General features: G+C 38.3%; 1 protein-coding gene across 5 annotated transcripts in view; it reads left to right on the forward strand.

Annotated features, from left to right (window-relative positions):
- Nucleotides 1-17,142, forward strand: part of ULK4 (unc-51 like kinase 4) — a 517,204-nt gene that overhangs the window by 19,624 nt on the left and 480,438 nt on the right. For 3 of the 5 annotated variants that reach the window (XM_060022287.1, XM_060022291.1, XM_060022289.1), the window contains 8 exons: nucleotides 936-1,037; nucleotides 1,608-1,691; nucleotides 3,333-3,408; nucleotides 5,386-5,478; nucleotides 7,903-8,018; nucleotides 8,164-8,233; nucleotides 9,578-9,674; nucleotides 14,224-14,328. In XM_060022287.1, coding sequence (XP_059878270.1) covers nucleotides 936-1,037; nucleotides 1,608-1,691; nucleotides 3,333-3,408; nucleotides 5,386-5,478; nucleotides 7,903-8,018; nucleotides 8,164-8,233; nucleotides 9,578-9,674; nucleotides 14,224-14,328 — 743 coding nt within the window. Of the gene's footprint in view, nucleotides 1-655; nucleotides 716-935; nucleotides 1,038-1,607; nucleotides 1,692-3,332; nucleotides 3,409-5,385; nucleotides 5,479-7,902; nucleotides 8,019-8,163; nucleotides 8,234-9,577; nucleotides 9,675-14,223; nucleotides 14,329-17,142 lie in introns of all 5 variants that reach the window. The other 2 variants (XM_060022290.1, XM_060022288.1) reach the window with 2 other exon arrangements.

The raw sequence follows: 17,142 nt of genomic DNA on the forward strand, positions 1-17,142 counted from the left end.
GAGCTTAATCTAAGAACAGTCCCCATGGTGGGCGCACATTAACCTCTTTTCCAAGGGATTGGTGATTACTCACTTCACGGTAAGAACATTCTCATTGGAAGACGGGAGGCTGTGGGTTTTGGCGAGTGCTCTGGTACTGCCCAGCTCTGTGACTTAGAGGACGTTAGAGTACCTTCCAGGCTTCAGCTGCTCTCATAAGTAAGCAAGGGAACTTTCTGTCTCTAGAATTTGGTGTTTCTATGTAATATTAAACTCTGTATCAAGTGTACATGATACACACTAGTGCTGTTCACCAAATAGGTCCTGTTCTGTTCCTCTTCTGGTTACATGGTAGGATTGCATCTTCCCTGCCAAAGCTCACCAAGTGTGCGTAGAAGTGATGCGAGTCTCTTTGGGAATTTTAAGAGCCAGTGTTTAATTTGCTACGTTCTTTGCCCATGCCTTGGTGATTGAGGAAGCATGGTTGAAATGAAGCCTGGGTCTTGGATGGACTGACTGTGAGGGTCGGGGTCCCTTGGCTGACCTGTGAGGGACGTGTAGTTTCAGTTATAAGAAAACCTGTGTGGTTAAGTCAGTGGGAATTTGGGGTGCTTACTGCTGCATAACTTAACCTATCCTATTCAAAATACCACAATCAAAGGTTCTTTTCTTTCAGCTATTTGAATTGTTAATTTAAAAAAAGAATGCACCTCAATGTGCCACACCTCTTACTCAGGTGAATATTCAAAATCTTTGTATTTTTATATATTCTCACATAGTCTTGGGAAGTGGGACCTTAATATTAGAAAACATTAAAAAATGTGAAATATGCATGAAATTATATTTATGTGCGTGTTCTCCCATCTTTTTTCACCTCACCTGGTCTCTCCTAGGTCGATTTGTGTTGGGAACAGGACAAACGCCTAACAAAGCTGTCCTTTCTCCCTTGTTCTTAGGATCTCTTATCTATACAGCTCCAGAAATTGTGAGGGGTACTGACTTCTCCATTACCAGTGACCTCTGGTCCTTGGGCTGCCTGCTCTATGAAATGTTTTCAGGTGATTACTTTCTGGTTCAGTTTAAAGTCAGAGCTGGACACACACACACAAAGGTTACATCTGGAGTTTTCAAAGAGTTTACCTATAAGATGTGAAAAAGCTAGTTTTCCTAAAATTTTCTATGTACTGATTTTGGCCGACTTGCTTGGTGTCTAGGCATAAGCAGATTTGTAGGAACTTTTGACATGGAGGTATTTTTCATGATAATCATTTGGAATGTTGAAATATGCCTAACTGATGTGTCTAACTGATTATTAGTAGAAAGTCTTGTAAAGGTACCTGTGACTGTGAATTACCAGATGTATCCAGTGGCCCATGTAGCCATTGGATCATGGTTGTCCATAAGTGAATTTTGTATTTGTTAGGTTGATAAATTTTGAATTACACAACTATAAAAATACATAGACAGTGTGCCTGGTATGTACTAGGCATTCAATAATTAGTTATTGCTATATACATGTTTTTTCCTGTAAATTATGCAATCCTGAACTATCTGTAGTTGAGATTTCTTAAGAATTACTGGTAACAGCAAACTGTTGTTTAATTTTGCAAGTTTTCACATGATTTCAGGAAAACCTCCGTTCTTCTCAGAAAGTTTCTCAGAATTAGTTGAAAAGATTTTTTATGAAGATCCTTTGCCACCTATTCCAAAAGGTAGGATGTTTTTATTATAAATGCAGTTAATATACTCCTTACGTGGACTAAAGGTGCACGTTCATCCCCAAAGTGTGTTTGTATTCATTCATAACCCCTCAAATTGATATTTTCTAAATAGTCACAAATTGATATTTTTAGAAATGCTAGCATTCCTTTTGCTATTTTTAAAAAGATACTGAAATGGAAAACAAAGTACTACTAAGACTTTCCCTCATTTAAAAATACAAATTATCTTGTGCTCCTATATCAGAAGAAGGCTGGTTCAAAGATTTAAGAAACTCAAACTTTTATGTCTTTTTTTGGTCTGTTCATGTGTGTGTACCATTTACTTAATGTGTAGTCATGTCCCATGTAGTTATTTCTATTTAGTGCTTGAATAGGAACAAAAAGGTGTTTCTCAGTGCTTATCTTGATGAATCAGAATGCTACCCAGATAAGCTTTTAAAGTCTTTTAAGCTAGATATGGTTGTATTTTTAAAGTGTTGGCAATTTAATCATACAAAGTGTAATTAATGTAAGTCTACCATTAACAATTTTAAGAAAAGAAAAAGAAGGTACAAACATAATAAAACACTTTGCTACACACCTCAAAAGATGTGAATCTTAATTCACAAAGATGAAAACAGGACTTTATGAAAAGTAAGGTTGTGAGTTTTTAAAGAAAAAAAAATCCTCAGTAATTAATGGAAAGAATAGAAATACGGAATATTTTCAATATTTTAAGAATCATCCTTGGTGAAAAAAACAACTCTCGATATTTTGAAAATGGTCTGTATTTCTTAAAACAAAAAGCATTTCTTTTTTATTAACTTTATTTTAGTTTTCGTAGAAATCAGTCCTTCCTGTCTGCTGTAATGATGACTTCTGATTTTTTTTGCTGTTGTTTTAAGTACTCATAGTACTGAGTATTGTTTTCTCCTAATAAGTTAAAGATTTTTATGTAGGGAAGAGAAATCTGAGAATGAAGATATCAAACGTCTGGTCAAGATATCACTTTGGCCTAAGCGTAATTATTTCACAGGGATCTTGATCAGACTGTGGCCACAGTGCCTGATAGCACCATCTGTTCTGATGGCTTTGGCCGTTATCTTCATGGCCACTTCTTTTAATGATAGACTGATAATTTGACCATGGTATGTATCTTTCTAAAAAAGACAAAACACTTGGAGATGAATGGAATTGGACATTGTCATAATATTGTGATGGTTATTTTCCTGTTAAAAAGTCTTTAAAATAAAGAGAGATCGCAAGTACTCTAATCATAGTATATTATAAAGCAAAGCTGGTCAAGTTAAGAGAAAATGGTCAGAAAATGAGGCATAATTAATAGCTGAAGACCAAGGGTATGAGTTTGTCAAGCTGGTGGTCCTTACTGGGGTTGTTCAGTGAAGAGAAAGTTTAGAGGTTAGTCAGAACTTAGTTTTTGAGATTCATATTTTTTGTGGTCCAGGGAAAGGTTTTTAATTTTTGTGTCCTGCCCCCGCTAGCCCTCTCCTGGCATTAAATGAAGACTGTAATTGTTACTATGTATTCTGTGTTCTCTTAAAAATAATTTATGTGCTTAAAATATGTTGATGTAGGGTGTGTTTTCAGCTACTTATCACTTTTTTTCTTTCTTGGGTATTACTTTGTGTATAGATTCTTCTCGTCCTAAAGCTTCTTCAGATTTTATTAATTTGCTTGATGGTTTACTTCAAAAAGATCCTCAGAAAAGGTATGTATGGGTAGTACTTTAACATGAATAGAGACTGGAATCCTTTTTGCCTTTAGCGTACTTCTAACACTGTACCGGTCTTAATATAGAAAGAACTGTTCAAAGTATCTTTTTTGAAAAAAAAGAAATCTGAGTTTACACTGAGTGGCTGCTCTTGGTTTACAGGTGTTTTTAATCGTGAGGAATTTTAACTCTTTTAATGTAGCAAATAGTTGCCTCATAGGTTGACAGATTTTCTTGTAACTCCCAAATCCAAGAGGTACATTTTTTTTTTTTGCCCCCCCGTTGTGGATTTCAGGCTAAAACTGTCTTAGCCTACTCAACTAGGGATGACACTGTCAAGATACTTAATGTAATAACGACTAACGGAGCAATATTTCAATGCGATGTGATTTATGATAATCCTGTCATACTGGGAATATCAAGTGACAGGATAATAGGCACAGTGTGAATTTTCTCTGTTGCAGGGATGGCAGGAAGTTAGAAATCCTTATGGTGTGGAGTGGGGGAGGGCAGGAGGGAGTGGGGAGTGAAGAGGGGGTCTCCCTGGCCTGGGAGACAAGAGAACCTAGGTTCTGGTTCTGCCACTAGGTATCTAGGGGTTTTAGGCAAGCATTTGGGGTCTCTGCTTCAGGGTATAAAATGAAGAATAAATTTAGTGTAGCATGTAATGTATCTTCATTAAATTTAACTGAAAAACTGCAGAAGAAAATGTTGATTCTCCTATAAGTTGTAAGACACTCCTATGCTTACAATAGAATGCTTTTAGGATCAACGTTATTTTAGTGGATACCTCCCCAGACGTATTTGGATAAGATATAAATATACTTAATTTAACTTACTTTATTTAGGATTTATTTAGGACACATTTCTACATATTTATATCCCATATTAAATACTTTTTTGCATACATGAGACCACCCCATAATCTAGTCTTTTTCTCTCTATATAGTTGCTTGGTTATTTTAAATGGCTGCTGATTGTACATGTAATAACCTGTAATAACAACATTGAGAGTTTTCTTGATTTAGAATATCATATACACTGACTGCTACAGTAAATATCCTATTTTTGTTGTTGTTGTTCACTTAGGCAGTTATCACCTTTGGATAATTTTCTTAAGGTGGGGTGGCTGGCCAAAGGCTGAGAACAGTAAAAAGTTTGACACATTTGCTGCATCCTAGGAACACGGGTGGGTTTATACCTCCAGCATTAGAAATTTCCTTCCCCCCACCATTGTTACCTACGGTGGGTTTTGTTGATCTTATAGATTTTTGCTAATCTAATGGATGAAAAAAATTCCATTTTATTGGTAATTTTAATTGTTAGTGAATTTTAGGAGCCCTTTGTATAAAAGGAATATTATATGTGGTTGCAAATTCTCTCTTTTACATTTGTGTTTTAATTTTGATCAAGGTAGTTTTTATTTCAGTATGGAAATTTTGAAAGATTAAATGAATCAGATACAAATTACTATTTTGTTTTAAAATTTTAGTCGAGCTTAATCATTCTGAGTTTGAGTATACCTCAGGTATAATCTATTTAATTAATTAATTTATTTTTTGGCCGCCTCTGCGGCATGCGGGATCCTAGTTCCCCAACCAGGGATTGAACCCGTGCCTCCTGCAGTGGAAGCATGGAATCCTAACCACTGGACTGCCAGGGAATTCCCCTCAGGTATAATCTACTAGTAGTAAAATTTGATGCTTTGCTAGTGAGTCTGGGTTTTAAATATGGCCTGAAGTCATTTTAAAGTGGGTGAACTAGTTAGATAACATTTTGACTTCTAAAGAGAAGTGTGACTCTGGATATAGTCATGAGGTTGATAATCTTGTTTCTTTCTGAATGAAGTTCTAAAAGTGAAGTTCCAACAAGAATGTGTGAAACAAATCTGATCTATGTAACTGGGGCATGTCCTGGGAATTCTCCATGGTAAATCATGTTAAAATAGATTTTTAACATTTATGTTTTATAAAGATTAACTTGGGCAGGACTACTGCAGCATTCATTTTGGAAGGATGCTTTCACTAGAAAAGATCAGGACTCAAGCAACGAGGACTCCAGTGTCAGGTAGTATAAGCTTATTTTTGTGTGTGGGGCATGGTTATTAAACACTTGTACCCTTGCTATTCTATTTTTGCAGCATCAATGACACGAATTTCTATGCCTTCATAATAGGAGAAAATCAAGCATGTGTTTAATTAAGGGTTGCTTAAAGAGTTCAGTCATGACATTTTGTGTTCATGATTTTGCTCATTTTCTGGTCAATTGTTTATCCAGGCAGGGATTTAGTATGGTCGTCATTAGTTTTTGTTCATTGTGTTCAGCTGGCTTCCCACCTTGTCAGCACATGGTAGGATCTCATTTCCCCTTTCAAGTTAGGTGCAGTCATGTGACTTGCTTTGGCTAATAAAATGTGAGCAGACGTGACCTGTGTTATTTCTGGATAGAAACTCAAAGAGCCACTGTGGGATGTGCCACATTTCTTTCTCTTGATGAAGTAATTGGGAAGGAAATGTCCACGTGGAGTTGCTGTCAGGCTGGGTCTTTAGTGACCATGATGAGCATAACTTTCCTGCCAGCCTTCAGTGGCTGTGTGCTTGAGTGAGACATAAAGCTAGGAGATTCTGAGTTCTAGGATTTGTGGATTTTGTGTTACCACAGTATAACTTAGTTCATCCTGACTAATCCACTTCACTTTTATTATAAAATCTTTTTAGCCCAGGACAGTTATAAAAGTGATGGTATTTTCAAAAAATTAATTAATTTTTGGCTGTGTTGGGTCTTAGTTGTGGCATGTGGGATCTTTTGTTGCAGCTTGCAGGCTTCTCTCTAGTTGTGGTGCACAGGCTCAGCAGTTGTGGCGCCTGGGCTTAGTTGTCCCACGGCATGTGGGATCTTAGTTCCCTGATCAGGGATTGAACCTGTGTCCCCTGCGTTGGAAGGTGGGTTCTTAACCACTGGACCACCAGGGAAGTCCCAAAGTGATGATATTTTGAAAAGAACAAGGTGAGAAGTAGATGAATAGAGGCAAAGTCCAGATAATTGACTCCCCCTCTCCTCCATTCATTCGATGGTAAGTGGTTGTCTGATTCTTAATTTTAATCTTGTAAATTCAGTGTATTGGATAGAGAAGTCTGAATTCTATTTAAGGTCTCTCCCAAACTTCGGTTTCTGTGATCCATTGAGCTTCAACTATGTTTTCACATTGTATCAGACTCTCTGAAAAGTACAGAAACCTGGGCTTAGGACCTGGTCCATCAGTGTCAGCAAATCCCAGGACACCTTTCACCTTAATTTGTCAACTTCCTTTTAATCTGTATGCCTTTTATTTCTTTTTCTTGCCTTACTTCCCTTGCTGGGACTTTTTCGGTAAGGTAATGAATGAGGAGTGATGAAAATGAACACATTGCCTGGTTTCTCATTTTAGAATGAAAGCATTCAGCCTTTACTTGTTAAATATGATGAGCTGGAGGTTTTTGTAGCTTCCCCTTTTCAGTTTGAATGAATGTTAAATTTTGTCATTCTTTCTGTATCATTTGATATGATCATGTGGTTTTTCTTCTTTAGACTCTCATTATGGGCTCTTACATAAAGTGGTTTTCATATATTGAGGCAGCCTTGCCTTCCCACAATAAACCCCACTTAGTCATGGTGTATTATAGTTTTTATGTCTTGATGGATGTGTTTGGGACCAAGTAGCAGTAGGACAAGGAGAGAGGAGAAAAAAGAGAACAGAGCGACAGGGATTTGCTTCACATTCTTGGGGGTCATAACTCTGGCTAGAGAAGAGAATGTTCCTCCTTCAGGGTTTTAGGCACTGGCCAGAAGCGGCTACTGTCCCCTGTAGCTGCTGCAGGATTACCTGCAGGCTGGGGAAGGACAAAATGGAAAAAGCAAAAGCAAAAGAGCAAACAAAAAACTAGGGTGTTTCCACTGCTCTGACCCTTAGGGGTCCCATTTCCTGTTCCTTGGAACAGAAATAGAGGGCTTCTCTTGGGGCTCCTGTCTCTATTCACTGCTTTTGAGTCCAGGTCGAACAATACTGGAAGGGAAAAAAATAAAAGGGAAACTCACTACTGGTTCAGTGATATCTTGAGTTCTGGTTTACTTCTCCGATCTGCCTGCTGTTACTTATTTTTCAGGGATAAGGTTTATAGGCTTCTTAGTACAATACCTACCATGTAGTAAGTGCTCCTTTTAGCTACTCAATGAAAAATATTACTTTTCTGACTCGCTAGTTGTTTTCTTTTTCTGGCCACGCCACACAGCTTGCAGGATCTTAGTTCCCCGACCAGGGATTGAACCTAGGCCCTGGCAGTGAAAGAGTGGAGTCCTAACCACTGGACCACCAGGGAACTCCCTCTAACTCAGTAGTTTTGCCAAATGTCCTGTGCAGTTTAAGTATCTTTTCCAACCTCTTGTTTGACAGAGAAAACTCTACAGAAAGCTCAGTAGTAAGCTTGATTGTGTTGGGTTTCTGTCGTTGAACAGCAGAAACCTGGAGTATTCTGGGTCACAAGATTCCAAGGAGCTTCTCAAGAGCCCTCATTGTGGACAAGCAAAAGGGGAGAAGAGTGGTGAGCAGCTCAGTCACTCGTTCAGACTAGGTGAGTTTCATTTGGCACTCTTGAACTCAATGCTATTTCTGAGAGTTCCTAATTTGCGTTACCTTTCTCTTTAAATCTCTGTGTATATCGTGCCCTGCTCATATTTTTGTTCATCGATGGATATTGTTTTATCTTCCTGCCACAGAAAATCCATCTGAGTTGCGGCCTAAGAGCACTCTTGGGGGTCAGTTGAATGAGTCCATGTTTCTTCTCAGGTATGTAAAATGACAGAGCAATAAGGGATCCATGGGAGATGAAAGTGAAATCTTCTTCAAGTGTCTGTTGTCTGGCTAGTAAACCATGTTACACAGAAATAAAGGACAGGGAGAAATGCAAATTCCAGTCTTACTCTCTACTTTCAAAGTTACTGTTAAGTGCTGGCCAATGGAATGTAGACGTCGCTACGTATTTTTAAAAAATTTTAACCAAACCACCTTATTTTTCCTATTCATAAGGGTTAATTAAAACTTTTTCATTTTGTACTTCTACTTCAAATAAAATTGAATTTAAAATTTCAGAACTCCAGCTTTATTTAGATAAAGACTTACAGAAAAAGGACAGGTTGTGTTTTTATTTAAATGTCGCTTTATCTGGGAGGATTAAACAATATTTGCAATCATTGAAATAATAAAATCAGAATGGTATTTAAAGTGACTAAGACCAGTGTATTTAAAATTTTATTAATGTGTAAATATTGTGTTATATTTTATTTATAGTTTTAGTCTCATAGAGAAATAGTTTAATTTCATGACATAGGGGTTATAATGATAAACTAAAATTTCCTGATTTGTTTTACTCATATTTAAATATAAAGCATGTTAAATTTATTTATATATATCTTAGGCATTTTAATTTCAGTTTTTAAAAAAAAATTTTGTACAATCTCTGGTATACTTTATGACCTAAGTAAGTCCTCGTTTAATGAATGAATAAAAAGGCAAGTAGATGAAGAAGGGGTGATATTTGGAAATTTGAAGGAATTCATTAAAAGAGACCGTAATGATCTGAATGGAAGAATTTCTTAAAATGCAGAAAACTCAAAATCAGAGATGTGGGTGTAATGGAGTGGTCCACAGAGTATGGCAGCCATCGATAAGTGTAGGAGGAATCATTAAAAATAGATACAGAATATAACTTGTTGCTTAAGTAGGTACCAAGGTAATTTTCCATTTCAAACATTTTATGAAATAAAATTGTAAACCTTGTCTATGCTTTGTAGAATATCTGTTCTATTTTATTATGTTAATCCTGCCTAGATCAGCAGACATTAAAAAAATAAAATCTTTTTTTTAGGTTTCTGGTTAAAACAGAAAATACTGTATATAGTATAGAAGCTCCAAATTAAAAAAACAATTACCCAGGAAATTACTTTGAAAACAGTTTAAAAAAATTAGTGTCATAAACACAAATTAGAGTTTAAAGTTTTTAAAATCTAACGAGGTCACATAGAATCATCATATTCTACCATTTTTCATGAGATGTGTTTTTTAACCCAGAAAATAGTAAACAGGATAAAGTTTCTGAAATGTGAGTAATGTTAACTGGTGTGTACTTTTCAGTTCTCGTCCGACTCCAAGAACTAGCACTGCAGTGGCATTAAATCCTGGTGAGGCTATGACTCAAAATTCACCACAGAAGACTTCTCCCTTGACCAAAGTAAGCAGAGATGGAATTTTCTTTTTTCTTTTTGCGTAGGATACAGGGATTCAGAAGAATAATTGCAAGTTAATCTCTGAACTGTGTTTTTAATTGCCAAATTTACAACTGAGTCATCTTCCTTGATTATCACTGGTTTTTCTAGTAAGTACCCTTAAGAGAGAGGTGCTTCATAGGTGTTTTTTTGATAACAGCTTTATTGAGATATAATTGACACACCATATAATTCACCCATTTAAAGTGTATAATTCAGGGGCTTTTAGCATAGTCACAGAGCTATGCAGTCATCAGCACAGTCGGTTTTAGAATGCTCATCATTCTGCAAAGAAGCCCTGTACTCATTAGCAGTCACTCCTATTTTCTTCCAGTTTCTCTACCCTCTTGCCTGAGGCAACCACTAATCTACTTTCTGTCTTTATAAATATGCCTATCCCGGACATTTCATATAAATGGGATCATGAAATATGTGATCTTTTGTGACTGGCTTTTTTCACTTAATGTAATGTTTTTAAGATTCATCCAAATTGTACCATGTATCAATACTATATTCCTTTTTACTACCCAGTAATATTCTGTTGTATATACCACATTTTATTTTTCCATTCATTCATTTGTGGACATTTGGACGGGTTTCCCCTTTTGGCTATTCTGAGCGATGCTGCTATGAACATTTGTGTACATCGTTGTGTGGGTGTGTGTTCTATGCTGTATCATATGGTAACTGTTTAACCTTTTGAAGAACCGCCAAATTGTTTTCCAAAGCAGCTGTACCATTTTACATTCTCAGCACCAGTGTATGAGGGTTCCAATTTTTGCACATCCTCACCAAAACTTGTTATTATGTCTTTTAAAAAATTGTGGTAAAATACACATTACATAAAATTTACCGTTTTAACCATTGTTAAGTGTACAGTTTGGTGGCACTAAGTACATTCACACTGTTATGTAACCATCACCACTATCCATTCCCCCCTACCCATCCCTCCCCCCAACCCCACCCGCTGGCAACCACTGTTCTACTTTCTGCTTCTATGAATTTGCCTAGTAACCTTATATAAGTGGAATCACACAATATTTGTCCTTTTGTATCTGGCTTATTTCACTTAGCATAATGTCTTCATGATCCATCCATGTTGTAGCGTGTATCAGGAATTTCATTCCTCCTTAAGTCTGGATAATATTCCATTGTGTGTATGTACCAATTTATTAATTCATCTTTTGATGCACACTTGGGTTGCTTCAACCTTTTGGTTATTGTGAATAGTGCTGCATCGTCTCTTTCTGGTTACAGCCATCTTGTAGGTGTGAAATTATATCTCACTGTTGTTTTAATTTGCATTTCCCTGTTGGCTAATGATGTCGAGCATCTTTTCATGTGCTTATTGGCCATTTGTATATTTTCTTTGGAAGAATGTCTATTCAAACCTTTTGCCCATTATTGAGTTGTAGGGGTTCTTTATATATTACAGATATATGATTTATAAACATTTTCTTCTGTTCTGTGAATTGTCCTTTCACTTTCTTGATGGTGTCCTTCGAAGCACAAAGGTTTTAAATTCTGATGTAGACCAAATTATCTTTTTTGTGTGTTTGTTGTTGCCTGTGTACTCTTGGTGACATAACTAAGAAACAGTTGTCTAAGATCATAAAGGTTTATTTCTATGCTTAGCTCTTACATTTAGGTCTGTAATCCATTTTGAGTTAATTTTTGCATATGGCATGAGGTAGGGGGTCCAACTTCTTTGTTTTGCATGTGGATATCCAGTTGCCTCAGCACCGTTTGTTGAGAAGGCTCTTCTTTCCCAAGACATTAAATAATGTCTTGGAATTCTTGTTGAATATTAATGAACTTTAAATGTGAAGGTTTACTTCTGGGCTCTCAGTTCTATTCCATTGATTGATATGTCTTTCGTCATGCTACTAGCACACTGTCTTAATCACTGTGGCTTTTTAAGTAAGTTTTGAAATTAGGAAGTATGATTTCTGACTTTGTTCTTTTTCAGAGTTTTTTGTTTTTGACTATTTTGGGTCTCTTGCATTTCCATATGAATTTTAGGATCAGTTCGTCAGTTTCTGCAAAGAAGCCAGCTGGGATTGTGACAGCAATTGTGTTGAATCTCTAGGTCAATTTGAGGAGTATCGCCATGCTAACAATATAAAGTTTTCTTCCACAAACATGGGATGTCTTTCTATTTATTTAGTTATTCTTTAATTTCTTTCAATCATAGTTTTTTTGAATGCAGAAATATTTTGAAGTAAAAAATTTGCCAAGTTATCATTTATTGTACTTATTGCAGTTGTTGCTGTATTTTTTATGTAATGTGAAATGCATTCGAACCATGTGAAACTTAATTTTGTATTGAAATGAAATGTAAATAGGTTGTAATAAAATCTCACTGTGCTAATAATTATTTGGTTATATGTGAGATAGAAAATCAGTGTAAAAGTAAAAAATGCATTCTGAAATGCGATAGATGTTGAATTTCTTCTGCCAGATGTTTATTGTGGAGGAGTGTATGTAATTATTTTATTGAGAATATTTAAGCACTAATTATGTAAGGGAGCTTATGTTTTGTAATTTTTTAAAATAAATTTCTAAGTTTGTTTACTGGCTGCGTTGAGTCTTTGTTGCTGCGCATGGGCTTTCTCTAGCTGTGCCGAGCAGGGGCTTCTCTTGTTGCGGAGCACGGGCTCTAGAGCACAGGCTCAGTAGTTGTGGCGCACGGTCTCAGTTGCCCCGCAGCATGTGGGATCTTCCCGGACCAGGGCTCGAACCCGTGTCCCCTGCATTGGCAGGCGGAGTCTTAACCACTGCGCCACCAGGGAAGCCCCTATGTGTTCATTTATAAACAAGGGAACATAATTTTATGACTTAATTTTTTCATTTAATATGTAGAACCTCATTGCAATTTTTTTTTTTTTTTTTTTGCGGTACGCAGGCCTCTCACTGTTGTGGCCTCTCCCGTTGCGGAGCACAGGCTCCGGACGCGCAGGCTCAGCGGCCATAGCTCACGGGCCCAGCCGCTCCGCGGCATGTGGGATCCTCCCTGACCGGGGCACGAACCCGCGTCCCCTTTATCGGCAGGCGGACTCTCTACCACTGTGCCACCAGGGAAGCCCTCATTGCAATTTTTGATTAGTTTATTCCTGAGCATTTTATTTAACAGCTTATTTTTTTGCTATTGTGAATAGGATGTTGTATTTTTATAACCTGTTTTTGTGCATACATTCATTTTATGTATATGAAATTAATTTCTACATATAATTTTCTAATTGGTCTACCTTACTCATTTTTAGATTATTGTAAAAGTTTTTCAGTTGACTTCATTTTGGCTTTTCTTTCAAGTTTATCTGTTTTGAAATTCCATGTTCTTAAATTTTCTTTAACATATTTTTTTACAAAAGTTCTTCCTTACTTATTCTTCATGTGTTTTTAATATGTCTGTCTTCTAAGTTGAAGAAGGGTTGTTGTGGTTTCCAGGAACTTTGTTAGCTAATTGTTCTGTCCCTTACCTTAGTTTTGGATCATTTCCTTTTCTACTTAACCTTTCACTTCACTGATTTGATTTTCTGGTTAGCATTTTTTCGGTCAAAGTTTCAGTGGAAGTTCTTAATGCATAAATCCTCTTTTTTTTTTTTGTCTGATGTGAAATACTAAGGCATAGCACTAGGAATAAAAGTTGAGTTTTGGGCTTCCCTGGTGGCGCAGTGGTTGAGAGTCCGCCTGCCGATGCAGGGGACGCGGGTTCGTGCCCTGGTCCGGGAGGATCCCACATGCCGTGGAGCAGCTGGGCCCGTGAGCCATGGCCTCTGAGCCTGCGCATCCGGAGCCTGTGGAGCAGCGGGGCCCGTGAGCCATGGCCTCTGAGCCTGCGCGTCCGGAGCCTGTGCTCCGCAATGGGAGAGGCCACAGCCGTGAGAGGCCCGCGTACCGTAAAAAAAAAAAAAAAAAAAAAAAAAGTTGAGTTGAAGGAGAGCACAAAGAAACATCTTGAATAACTGTTGGGGAACATCTAGTTATTCATTTTCATTATGTGTCAATTGCGCTTTAACTAGGATTTGTAAAGATGTGGGTGTTTAATACTTATATAACAGGTCAGTACTTCAGCTTGAAATTTTTTATGCTGTAATTTAAATTTCATATTGAATATTCTGTAAAGCAGAAATAAGCTGATTAATTTTTGGTCGATGAAATATAACAACCCTGCTGGTAACTGAAAGACCAATTTGTCTCATCATAGTTTAGAACATCAAACTGTAGAAGATCTGTTTTCTAGTTCTAACCAGCCATTGTGGTAAACACGAGCAAGTCAGTTACTTTCTCTGAGCCTTGTTTTTTTCATCTGTAAAAATGGGAATAATGATACACTAGATTTAGGAGTTTTGTGAAGATCAGATGAGACTGTCTGTGGAAGTGTTTTGAATAGCAGTGGAGGTCCATTGATACAGGTGACTTTTTTCAGTGGAGTCTACTCAGCATCTTACTAGCTCCGTCTCAAAGCTTTTCACTAGTCACAGAAACTGGGTCTAATTTTTGTTCTTGTTTCAGATTACAAGTGGACACCTGAGTCAGCAGGACCTGGAGACCCGGATGAGAGAGCTTATCTACACAGACTCAGATCTTGTCATCACCCCAATTATTGACAATCCGAAGGTGCGGGAAGGCACCCTAACAACCGAGGGCTGAAATCTGGGTGATGTTTTCATTCCCAGTATACTTTGCCTTATTTTCCTTTTTTAAAAAAATTATTTATTTTTTGGCCATGCTGCATGCGGGATCTTAGTTCCGGGACCAGGGATTGAATCCATGCCCCCTTTCAGTGGAAGCGCAGTCTTTTTTTTTTTTTTTTTGTGGTACGTGGTCCTCTCACTGTTGTGGCCTCTCCCGTTGCGGAGCACAGGCTCCGGACGCGCAGGCTTAGCGGCCATGGCTTACAGGCCCAGCCGCTCCGCGGCATGTGGGATCTTCCCGGACCGGGGCACGAACCCGCGTCCCCTGCATTGGCAGGCGGGCTCTCAACCACTGCACCACCAGGGAAGCCCGGAAGCGCAGCCTTAACTGCTGGACCACTAGGGAAGTCCCTTCTTTGCCTTATTTTCTCTCCTGTTCTTGTTGTTGTCTGCTTTTCTTTCTTTCTTGCCACGTGTCTATATTCCTAACCCTCACCCCTTCTGTAACCCTCTCCTCTTCCTGCGTCACTCTTTCACTGGAAGGGTAAGTTTTCTTCCCCCTTTGCAGCAGCTCTGCCTGTCAGTACATGAGCTGGAGAGTACATGAGCTGGAGAGTGGCTGCTGACTTCTAGACCTCAGACCTTAGCCTCAGTCCCTTCATTTCTCCATACTTACTTAGGTGAATTACTCCAGACATTCTCCTCGCTGATGTGCTGTGAAGGCAGATGTCAGGGAGCAGCGCTCACCAGACTGGGGTGGGTGGGCAGATCACAGGGAGACCACACCTCTCATAGGTTGTCAGGATTGTAGGGCAGATGATGGGGAGACACGGGGAGCTTGGGGAGTCTTGGTTACAATGCACTTCTAACCCAGTGGGATTTTCATTGCTTCACATCTTTGGAATATAATACTGTATTAGGGAATGATGAGTACTCTCCTTGGAAAAGGAAATTAATTTCTCAGTTCCTCTGTTTTCTGTTGATTTCCAGCTCCAACACACATTTCACCACCCATTATGCATTTTTATTTTCTTCCTTTTTTTAAAATGTCTTTTTCTTTATTAATTTATGACTGTTTCATCTCACTGGGGAAGTTTCTATAGTTTGGAACAAAAGGCTTCTTAGATCAATGTTTATTTACTAGATAGACAACATTTAATATAGATTACTCAGCTATTTGTCATAATGGAGCTCTCTTTTTATGCATTCAGGTATCTGGCAGAGTAACTGTATATTATACCAAATTTAATGTGTAACAGGGTATTTTCCCAGTGGAACTTCTAGAACAATTTATGCTATCTTTTGACCATATTCTGTGTTTCTTTCTTTTTATAACCAGACTTAGTTGTTTCTGGGAAACCTTAGAAGTTTTTTTTTTTTTAACTTTTAATTTTGAACTAATTTTAGACTTAAAGGTTCAAAAATAGTAGACTTCCTGTATACCTTTTACCCAGCTTCTCTTAGTGTTAATATTGTACAGGAACACAGTACTGTTAGCAAAACCAGGGGATTGACATTGGTACAGTGCTGTTAACTGATGAGCTGATTTGAATTTCATCAGTTGTGCCACCAGTGCCCTTCTTCTTATGTTCCAGGATCCCATGTTACAGTTGTTTTTTTTTTTTTTTTTTTTGCGGTACCCGGGCCTCTCACTGTTGTGGCCTCTCCCGTTGCAGAGCGCAGGCTCAGCGGCCATGGCTCACGGGCCCAGCCGTTCCGCGGCATGTGGGATCTTCCCGGACCGGGGCACGAACCTGTTTCCCCTGCATCGGCAGGCGGACTCCCAACCACTGCGCCACCAGGGAAGCCCTACAGTTGGTTTCTATGCCTCCTTAGTTTGCTCCAATCTGTCCTTGTCATTCACAGTCATGTGGTAATTTCATATTCTTTCCTTGTCTCTCATGACCTTGACACTTTGAAGAGTACTGGGCAGGTATTAATATTTTGTAGAATGTCCCTCAATTTGGGTTTGCCTAAGTGTTTCTCATGATTAGAATGAGGATATGCATTTTTGGTAAGAATACTACCAGCAGAAATTTAAAAGATGCTCTATAGAGAGGTTTTGGAGAAGTTAGACATAGAAATGATGGTTGAATTTTTTTTACATTAAGTATTTTTGGCTGCATTGGGTCTTCATTGCTGCATGCGGGCTTTCTGTAGTTGCGGCGAGCGGGGGCTACTCCTCATTGCGGAGTGCGGGTTTCTCATTGTGGTGGCTTCTCTTTGTTGTGGAGCATGGGCTCTAGGCACATGGGCTTCAGTAGTTGTGGCACTCGGGCTCAGTAGTTGTGGCTCGCGGGCTTAGTTGCTCCGCAGCATGTGGGATCTTCCCAGACCAGGGCTTGAACCTGTGTCCCCTGCACTGGCAGGAGGATTCTTAACCACTGGGCCACCAGGGAAGTTAGATGGTTGAATTTTTTAATTAAAAGTGTCATGTTGAAGTACCTCAGCTACTCCAAACTCATGGATCCAGCTGCTATACACTTTCCTCACTTTGCTCAAGGAAATCGTGTGCTTTCCTATTCATGAAGTTGTATCTTTGCCAATTCAGTCATCAAGTCCTCACCACTCTTCAAGACCTCATGCCACTTTCCAGGTCTTCCATAAACCCTGCCCTGACCACATCAACCTAAAGTCTTTTCTGATTCTCTATCTTTTTAGAAACATTTCTCTGAAGTATTTTGTCTGTAATTATGTCCCGCCTGTTTTGCATTCTAATTTAAATATCTTATGTTTTTCTGTTGTTTCACAGATGTTTGTCTTATCTTTCTACCCAGTGTGTCAGCTCTGTGGCGGT

This window comes from Delphinus delphis, chromosome 10 (assembly GCF_949987515.2).
Source record: "Delphinus delphis chromosome 10, mDelDel1.2, whole genome shotgun sequence".
NCBI classification, from domain to species: Eukaryota; Metazoa; Chordata; class Mammalia; order Artiodactyla; family Delphinidae; genus Delphinus; species Delphinus delphis.